The 10,570-nt window shown below is 38.9% G+C and overlaps 1 protein-coding gene across 1 annotated transcript; it reads left to right on the top strand.

Moving 5' to 3' along the window:
- Positions 1 to 1,582: 1,582 nt before the first annotated feature.
- Positions 1,583 to 10,570, top strand: LOC115925118. Its single transcript, XM_030988335.1, has 4 exons — positions 1,583 to 1,586; positions 1,908 to 2,177; positions 8,997 to 9,266; positions 10,172 to 10,570. The coding sequence occupies exons 1-4, from the start codon at positions 1,583 to 1,585 to the stop codon at positions 10,450 to 10,452; spliced, it is 825 nt and encodes a 274-aa protein (XP_030844195.1). The 3' UTR covers positions 10,453 to 10,570.

The following is a 10,570-nucleotide window of genomic DNA, read 5'->3' as shown; positions in this document are numbered from 1 at the left end:
TCAATAACATGTTACAATAACTGTTAGGCTATAGTGAACTTGTGGCATTTGATTGGCTGAGAGCAAATTTGTCATAGAAATTTAGCATTTGTTATTATAATTTGTTATGAAAACAAGGCCCTGATTATCAGGTGCATATATATGTACACAAAAATTGTAGATGCAGGTAATTTATGTGACAAATTGAGCATGGCACATCGGTCTAAATTCTAGAACTAGTTACACTAGAGCGTGTTTTTTGGCAGCAGAAAAGAGATTTGATCGGGCGATTATAAGAATTGTCTCAAATATAAATATTATTTTGCTCTTTTCACTTTTCTGCATGGTAAGCTATTGTCTCTGTGGAAAATGAAGGAAACACTGACTCTCTGAAAGTGACATGGACTCCTCCAAATGGTGCTATGGCTCATGCGGTCACATGGTCTCTGCCTGACGGCTCTGGCTGGGGCACATCACCTGATCTTAGCGGAACAGCAGCAGATTATACCATCATTGATTTAACACCAGGGACGCTCTACAATGTGACGGTCACTGCCAAAAATGGAACAGATGAGACTAATGATGGCAGTGGACAGGGTAGAACAAGTAAGTCTCAACATTAATAGATACATTAGCCTGTATTCTAATGAATTTTAAACCTGAACGCTCGGCTTTGAAGCTTTTTTCAAAATTGGGTTTAACAATTGAGGTTGATCTGACTCTGAAGTCTACATTTTATTTGTTAACATGATTTTAGATTGGGGTTTGTTTTAACTGAAACATGGACCAAAAGTATCATTGTATTTATATGTACTCTCAAAAAGCAATGTTTAAATAAAGAGTGATTATGATAATAATAATTATAAAGATGACGATAATATTAATATTAATAATAATAATAATGATGATAATAATAAGGACAATAATAAATTATATTATAGATAGGCTATAATGACTGCTGTAATTAAGAGGAATAGTTGTTTTATAGGCTCAAGGGGATGTTGCATCCTGATATCACCCCGAGGTGTGACGGACGGGTGGTATCAAGATGCAACATCTGCGAGAGCCCATAAAACAAACCATTCCTCGAATATTAAAGCAGTCATATCTTTTATACACCGTAAAAAGAGGTCATAGAATACACATGCAACTTACCAATCATGGTAATCAAGTTTGTTATGCTATCGAGGTCTGTGTTGATAACTTGAAGGTAGAGACCTAGTCTTTGGCGCACTTGATTTAGTGTGCTAAAATCCTTCCCATTGAGATTACATGCATATATCCCTATGCAGTATACGTGCATTGCGCGATCATGCATAATTGGTCAACAAAATTATTCATGAATCGAGATTCAAACCTTTAGTGCTTGTGATTCTAAAGGTGATACTCAAAAAATCACGTGTCGTATGAAAGAGCAGGTTTATCTCCATATTTCCAAAGGGGCGTCATCTCGTCATTACATGTAGATCTAGGCCAACAATCGAGATTGGCGGTCGTCTGCACTGTGTGCAAATGTAGCAACCAAATTAATCGCACAAAAACTGTACGGTAGCCGCGCTGGGCTTACAACTTAGTTTGAACACGAAGTTTAACACATTAACCAATGGGTATTTAACTATTTTTCTGGTACCCACAATCTTGCAGAAATTAAATCACTCATGGACTATTGACCATTTGTTTGTCTCTTTAAGGGAATATCCAAAACCACAACTGCAATTTCGACCAATCAGATGGCTAGATTTTTAAAGAGAGGTATATAAAAAAAACAATAATAATAATAAAGAAAATGATAATGATATTGATAATTATGATAATAATTTGATGTACATAATTATAGTGCCTTTTCCCGAGGATGCAAGGTGCTTTCCCATATCATAGATAGGGTTTGGAATTTTTACTATCTATTTATTATTATTCTTTTTTTGCAGAACCTTCCCCCGTGAATCTCTTTGAATACGGAGCCACAAACGATTCCATCTCAGCCGAGTGGACCAAGCCTAGTGGAGCTATAGACCAGTACACCTTCTCATGTTCAGATGGTACAGAAGATCCATCTTCACCAATAGTGGAAGATGGCACTTACATCTACCAGATATCTTGTGAGGGACTATCTACTGCCGGGGCAAACTACACTATCACTGTCACATCACAGAGCGGAGATGAAAGCAGTTATGAATCTACAATCACCATCACAGCTTGTAAGTTCTCTGAAAATTGTCAGTGTCTAATAAAATTGCACCAAACGCAAAAGAGATCTAGCTTAATACTTTTGTTTATTAGATAGTAATAAATTCCCAAAATTCCAATCTTGAGCCCACAAACACTTCTGAGAATTATCCATATATAGCATTCATTACATGAACAAGTGATCAGTATAAGGGTAACAAAGCGTATTTTGCACGAGCATTGCTTCACTATAAGGCTGCGCCCATGCTCAACCCTTTCGGGCCAGAGTGAGCGTTCTCAAACACGTGAAGACCAAAACAATGTTGCGTCTTTTCTCATTTTGATATGCCTATGCATTCAATTTGAATACATTATGAAGCTGGTCTATTCTTTTAAATCAGCTTCCTCTCTCGAGCACCCCAAAAGTGAGCACAAACAATATCCCTGCGAACTGTGTTTTTGAACTGCGTTTACGATGTGCGATTCAAAACGCTACGCCTTCAAAAATTAAGCATAAATGCACCCTAAACCATTTCAGATCACACATTTCTATGATCATGACCACAGTTGTTTCCCACTCACACGCCACCCCCAAAGGAAACCCCAAAACAGTAAGGTAATCTTTGATTTCCATTATGTGATGACAAACAAGTCACAAGGGTTTTTTCCTTTTAGTGTTCATAACTTGGTGATGTTTAGATTCCTGATTAGCCATTTCTTGTTATAAACGACTAGAAGAAAAAAAAAAACCACACCCCTATTGAGTTACTTTGTTTTAAAACTAAAGCTATCTTTCAAGAGACTACTTTGGCATCAACACAGGTAATGGGCAATGACTGATTGGTATTAATAGAACCATATACCGGTAAGTTTCATCCTATTCAACAAAAATTGCTCCTAAAACGAAAGACAGGAAACTTTCATTCTCCCTCAAAAGTATTTTCTTCTTTCTTTTCTCTATCGGGTGTATAGAAGTCATTACACATTGTCTCTGCTGATCTTTTTTGTTGTTGCCAGATCCGTAAGAATTTGTTTGTTTCACCAATTGTGTTGACAGATCTCATGAATATCAATTTTTCTCTTCATATTTTGATTATCTCTTTATAAATCTATGATTCTCAAGTAATATAGTAATGAACAAATATAATATAAACTCAACTTTCTCTTTCCCTTTATTTTTTTTCAAAATGATCATTCATTCATTATTTTAAGAAAGTTGTTTAATGTACGGTAGGTAAGATTGAGAAACAGACACAAAGTGATCATGACTTAACATTTGATCACTGTACACTTTCACATCTGTCTCCATACTGGTAGAAAGCGATGCTTGTGATTAAAGGTTTTAACACATATATGGTGATAAAATATTTATAAGCTTAATAGGCCAAGAGCATTAGTTTTAACATGGACATTTTTGGTAACAAGCTGATTTTTTCAGGACAGGTCCAGGAATATGTCTAGATTAACATACTAAAAGTCCTCATAAATCCTCCATGAGCGTTTTCCGCAATCCAAGATGGCGTCCAAAATGGCCGCCATTTCCTGATTTTCTTATAACTTTGCAACTAGATAACCCAAATACAAAATTTAAATGTCTAAATATATGTTTTTTAGCATAAGGAACTCAATAAAATACATGTTGATAAATTCTTAAACACACAAGTAGCTATAAACCACTTTTAGCCCTTTTCGAAATCCAAAATGGCGCCCAAAATTGCCGCCATTTCCTGTATTTCTTCTAACTTTGCAACTGGATAACCCAAATACCAAATTTAAATGTCTAAATATATGTTTTTCAGCATAAGGAACTCAACCAAATAGTTATTAACACATTTTGAAACACACAAGTAGCAGTAAAACCACTTGAGCCCATCCCGAAATCCAAAATGGCACCCAAAATGGCCATTATTTCCAAATGTATCTCATTGTAAGTAGATACGTAATGAATATAATCAAATGTCTAGACTAGAAAAGCACCATTGAAATACATATCAGTACAACAATATTTTAATTAAAAAATACTTCTTATGCATAAAGTACACACACACACACCCACATACACATATGGCTGCTTCCATCATCCTCAACGATATCAGACTGACAGTGTGCAACCGTAAAGAGTACTCAACATTAGATGGAACTGAAAATGTAGGCACATTAGTACCAAGGTCGCTAAAGCTTTTCATACATAATGACTGTAAGAGGTGCGGTATGGATGTTGCTTTGCTGCAGCACTAGTTGAAAGTAGACTTTTGAACTGAAAGGATGAACTCAGAGAACTGCGACCAATTGCCTGTTTAATTGTATGCAGTGTGACGATAGTCATCAAGAACTGCTGGCCCCATAAAGGCTTTCCCGGCTTTTTTTTTACCTCGTCATGGGTGCTTCCACTGCGAATGTATCAAGCAAGCCATAGTCAAGTTTCTTGTGGACCATATTGAAAGTTTTACGACTGCCCTGACAGTAGATTGCAGAGACCGTATCACACCCTGTCACAGCTTAAAGAAACATCAGGCAATTTATAGTGTCCCCTATGGCATGCTGAATTTCATGAATGTTGAAGACCGTGACAGGATTCTGCGGCATAGCATGTGCATATCTGTGGAAGTGGTTGCCGGAGCAACTAGCATGACCAGTAAATCTGTGTCTTTACCAACGACAACAACGGGCACCTGTTCTGACTCTGCTACTGCTTGTGCTGTAGAGACAATCAGGGTAGTGGCATCCGCTTCTGCCTGCTTGATACGTATTTTGTCACGTAGAGTTTGTATAAGTCTCATCTTATTGTTGCTATTGGCAAGGAAAGCTGTTTTGGGTTGTGCTTGTAGGCATATAATATATTATCATCAAATAAAGAGGTACATCTTTGGGCTATTCGTCTCTGCTCAGCTACCTTTGTCGAAGTTGCACTTCCATATCCATCGAACACCACCGTCAAATGAGCTCCATAATGCTTAAGGGTGCAGTAGGCGACCACCATCTTAAACAAAGAGACCATTTCTGGCACGTTGGATTGTTTGGAGAACGAATTCAGCAGGAGACCCAGAGAACTCTTTGTTGGCTTCCGCATCACCCCACCTTTGAAAGGGAAAGTGCGTGGGAATATGTTCATAAGCAAAGACCGATTCCATCTCAGTGTTGTTATTCAGGACACATGTTATTCTGTTGAACAGTAGTGTTGGGTTGACTTATGTGCTTTGTCCCCTGATTTTCACTCTCTTACTCTTGGCACCAATGGTCTTCACCTTGTCCTTACGATGTACGTAGCTTGAATTCTGTAAACTTCCTACCATGCATTCGTTTCGGATGCCGCTACTAGGCCGATTTGTACAGGTTAATCACAATAAACAGATAAGCCAGCGACGATGCCAGTTGACAAGGAGACCTGGCAATTAGTTTCGTATCAAGCAAATGGTGATGTGCCTGCAGCCATCCAACAAAGATACATCTTTCTTTATTGTCTCTTGACCTGGTACTTTGCTGTATGTCTTTATGCTGCTCTGGTGTACCAGTGTGTACTCCGGTGAACTGTTCCAGTTCATCAGGTAGGAACACAGTGAGGAAGTGCATGAACCCACTTTAATAGCCAATGTACTGTCTGTGATTCCACGTCCATGAGTCATTTCTCTGATGTTTTCAGCTGCCGCATCAGGAACTTTTCAATGGTCTGATCAGAGCAGTTTCCACCCCAGAATGAATCCACATGGCGGATGGTCAAGTATCCCATTTCTGCGAATTGTATATATTCATTTCCTGGCATGGTTTGCTCTAGAGCTTCCATCTGTTGTAAAAACAACCTGGCATATTTGAACCAGGGAAGATGTCCTGCAGCATAGAAATGTTGTATCATTTCCCTCACACAGCTGAGATGGAGCTTCCAGTCCCCTGTCCTTTCAGCTGGAATGAAACATTGCAGAAGAGACACATAAATGTCGGATTTACTGCAACCAAAGTTTCCCTGTCCTACTGTGTCCTGCTGCCCGTTCAATGAGTTGTGAAATGATCTGACTTTAACTGTTTGACACACTCTTCTCAGGTACAGCAGTCACCTTCTTGTCCTGGTTGAGGAGTGCGCCATACAGATTCGCTAAGTGGTCCTTATCTATGCTGTCTAAGACACCAGGTTTACCCATCAACACGCCAATGCCGGCAGCTGAAGTAAGAATGTGAGCACGAAGAGAAGGGGGGAAATGCATGACCAGATTGCATATGTATGACAGACCCTTTGACGTACACTGTCTCCCATAGCTCTACAAGCATACTTCTGCCTATGACGTGGACTATATGCTGCCGAGATATGACATGAGGAGGTGAAATCCACCAAAACGGACGATTACTTTTCCTAGGTCTTGAGAAGAAGCTACAATCTCTGCTGCCTTGAAGTACGAGGGCTGGTTAAATGTTACTGCACATATTTTTAAGTTATATGTTTTTCACATTGTGACTGCAAAGTATAGTGCCGTGGAGATGGTACTCGGATTGGAGGGGTCTAAATTTATGATGGGCAGAGTTTCAATTCTCGTACTGGTCACTCTGCATGGCCACTTTCATGAAACCAATCCATGAAGGACAAAGCTCATGTTGCACTTCCGGTGTTTATACGAAGCCATTCCAACAATATTGGCGACAGAAATGACCTGGTCTACTAGCAGAAATGACCTGGTCTACTAGCAGAAATGACCTGGTCTACTAGCAGAGATGACATGGCATGTGCTATTGAGGTGCATTTCCTGTTTGAAACCTTGTGACTTTTGCCTTTGCGACAGTAATTGGTACTAATGTGTCTCCATTTTCAGTTCCATCTAACGTTGAGTACTCTTCACGGTTTGCACACTGTCAGTCTGATGGAAGCAGCCATATGTGTGTAGGTGGGTGGGTGGGTGTGTATACGTTATGTATAAGAAATATTTAATTATTTAATGAAAGGTTTATTTGTACTGATATGTATTACAATAGTGCTTTTCTAGTATAGACATTTGATTCTATTCATAACGCACCTAATAATACAGTGAGATAAATTCGAAATAATGGCCATTTTGGACGCCATTTTGGATTTCGGAAAGGGCTCAAGTGGTTTTACTGCCACTTGTGTGTTTCAAAATTTATTGATAAGTATTTGGTTGAGTTGCTTATGCTGAAAAACATATATTTAGACATTTAAATTTGGTATTTGGGTTATCTAGTTGCAAAGTTAGAAGAAATACAGGAAATGGCGGCAATTTTGGGCGCCATTTTGGATTTCGAAAAGGGCTAAAAGTGGTTTATAGCTACTTGTGTGTTTAAGAATTTATCAACATGTATTTTATTGAGTTCCTTATGCTAAAAAATATATATTTAGAAATTTAAATTTTGTATTTGGGTTATCTAGTTGCAAAGTTATAAGAAAATCAGGAAATGGCGGCCATTTTGGACGCCATCTTGGATTACGGAAAACGCTCAAGGAGGATATACGAGGACTTTTAGTATGTTATTCTAGACATATTCCTGGAGCTATCCTGAAAAAAATCAGCTTGTTACCAAAAATGTCCAGGTTTAAGCCTATTTTGACCTAATGCTCTTGGCCTATAAGACTTGGCACCCAAAATGGTACAAATTATGACAACTTCAGGTGACATAGATTCAAAACTATTCGTTTCGATCTATTTAAATGTGGAGGCTTTTTATAATACCTCAATCAAGAACAATACGCCATGCTGACGATGATCCCTTCTCTTGACACTGTAGAGGCACATTTACACCCATTTATTTTGATTCTTGTGGACTTATTCCAATTCTTTCTCATTTGGTATGCTTTTTGCTCGAGTAAGAATCGCCTTCTCTTCAGTGGTGCTGGTAAGTCGGTCACAATGCGGAAAGCATGACGGACAGCAGCTTGACCTTCCGAGGTCATCGGAAGTACTTTTGCTCATTGGTATGCATTTAAGACGGCATCCCTATCCCACATGGCGCCAAACCATACAATGATGGGATCATGACCACGTCTACTCTCGTAATTTCCGGGTGTGACACGTCTTGGGAACCGATGTGAGTTCGCTATGAACATACTCGGCGCCTCCTCCTTCAAGAAACCCACCTTTCGAATTATGCTTATCACAACTTCCACAACTCTTTCATCTTTCTTTTGTTCTACTCTATAGACCAAAAGATTAATTTTTTGATCATTTAATTCCAATGCCATTATCATTTGCTTCAATTCGTTTTTGAGGTTTTCATTCTTTTTTTGCATCTTGGGCAAAACATCACTTTCAATCACAGTAAGCCTTTCGCTGGAATCCGCGACTGCGGCTTGTAAATCAGCCATATTTGCTTGCATCTCAGAGACTTCACTACAGATCGCTTTCACATTAGCATTCAGTGTATCCAATTTTTCGATGATTTTTCAGTTGTTTTAACAAAATCAGAATGTCTTACAAGATCATTATCCCTTATGTTTCAAGAGGGGGCAAGTTGGTTCAGTACCTTATATGTCAAACCAAATACCATGGGTTCAAATCAAGCCCAGACAGATGACCTGATCCTGCATCGTGTGTCCTCTGTTCCATAGTCGCAGGCTAGGCTACAACGGAAAAGACACCATCCCTTGGATTAAATGTTAAATGGAGGTCTGGTGTGTAGGAGAATCATCACAAATGCATGTTTAGAACCCACTGCCATATTTGAATAAGAGTAGGGGGAAACGGAGGTGAGGTTGTAAACTGGTATGTCCCGATCAGTTAAACCGGGAGGAGAGACCCGAGAGCCACAGTGATCCAGTTCACCTTTCCTCTCACAGGTGACACCAAATACTTGATAATGATCATGATAATGTGATTCCATTGACTGTATATATTTTATTTGTGATGTTCTTGTAGATCCAAACAGTGCAGTTTTGAGATCTAGTGAAATCACAACGAGACAGATAACTGTACAGTGGGATGATCCGGAGGGAGAAGAAGATTACTTCATTGTAGACTGTGGTGCTGATTGGAGCACTGAATTCATTCTCAACCATGATCAAGGGAAAGACAACACTTTTGAAGCAACTTGTAACGTATCGATAGCTGAGGCTCCCTATGACGTTACTGTGACCAGCGTGAGTGGGGATAAAGAGAGCCCTGTCACTATGACCTTTACAGCAGCAAGTAAGTAATCACACTTTTGTACAATAAATACTTTCAGTTATAAAAAACTAAATTCATGTGGATAAAAGTAAATGTTCTCTCTCTCTTGAATTCAATACATGTTAATGTTGCTTGGACTTGCCCTAATGTTGAAATGAATACAGAGTTGAAAATACTTTTTGTAAAATGAACGGGCATCTTTTGAGGTCGGGGTAGTCAAAAGTATTGTTATATTGGGTTGCCTGATGTTAATTAGCCTTCAAGTTCAAGAAATATCTAAGTTGCTGTTGTAGTCCAAGAAAACCAAATTGGATATCAATCGGTAACCAATTATGCGACTGAATTCTCATTACTAGGATTGAAAGCTGTTTCAGACTTCCAGCATCAAGAAGGTTTACAGCTCCCTTCAATTTCAGTCATATTATTCATATGACAATCTGGTACCCTTGGCATAACCAATTTACATTTTTCAAATCATTTAAAAAAAAAACATATCTATTATATTGCTTATTATATTCTAGTTGTAGTCAAGACCAAAAGTTTTTTTTTTTTTTTTGGGGGGGGGGGGGGGGGAAGGGGGGGGGGGTATTTTAGCAAACCACCCAGTAGAAATTGGGCTTTTCCTTTTTTGGTTAAGACCTGAAGTGAGAGTAAAATGAAGAAGAGTAGCAATAACAATGTAATAATCCAGTCGTCTTCTGTGTAACATTGAAACGTAGATGTAGGGGCAAGCTAGATTTCAGTTTTCAGGCTCATGTCTGACTTTATTTAGTCACTAGCTTTTACCTCTCTCTGTTTTAGGCTTTGTTTGGCTCCATATTGTATAGAATAAATGGGACTCTTAGATGTTTGGGTTTCTATTCAGGCTTTTGGGATAAAACCAACTGAAATCATGATTGTATTTTTGTATAACTATTTACATTTAGCTCCAGACGTAGTAACCTTTGAGGACAGTTCATCAAACACAACGTCAGTTACTGTCACCTGGAATGTATTAACTGGAGCTGATTGGTTTAGAGTGGAATGCTCTGAGGGCTTCCCATCCCCTGACTATTATCTTCCTGGTTCAGCTACTGAAGTGACTTGTATTTGGGTCACATCAGGGGGCAATCACTCAATTAGTGTTATCACTCGGGAAAACAATGGAGAGAGTCCAGCCATGGTCGCGTACATTGTTGCAGGTAAGTTGATCTTTCATGTTCACTAATTAGTCGGTATCAGTGCCGTTGTTTAGTGTCCATCTTTCCTACCCCCTTATAGCCTCTCTCCTAGCATACTGGTCTTAATTCAGCATCCACCTGAGTGAGACCAGATGCTCTTGTGTC

Source organism: Strongylocentrotus purpuratus, unplaced genomic scaffold, assembly GCF_000002235.5.
Source record: "Strongylocentrotus purpuratus isolate Spur 01 unplaced genomic scaffold, Spur_5.0 spur5_scaffold_17, whole genome shotgun sequence".
NCBI lineage: Eukaryota > Metazoa > Echinodermata > Echinoidea > Camarodonta > Strongylocentrotidae > Strongylocentrotus > Strongylocentrotus purpuratus.
The sequence above is the reverse complement of the archived record's forward strand: the minus strand, read 5'-3'. Positions and strand labels throughout refer to the sequence as shown.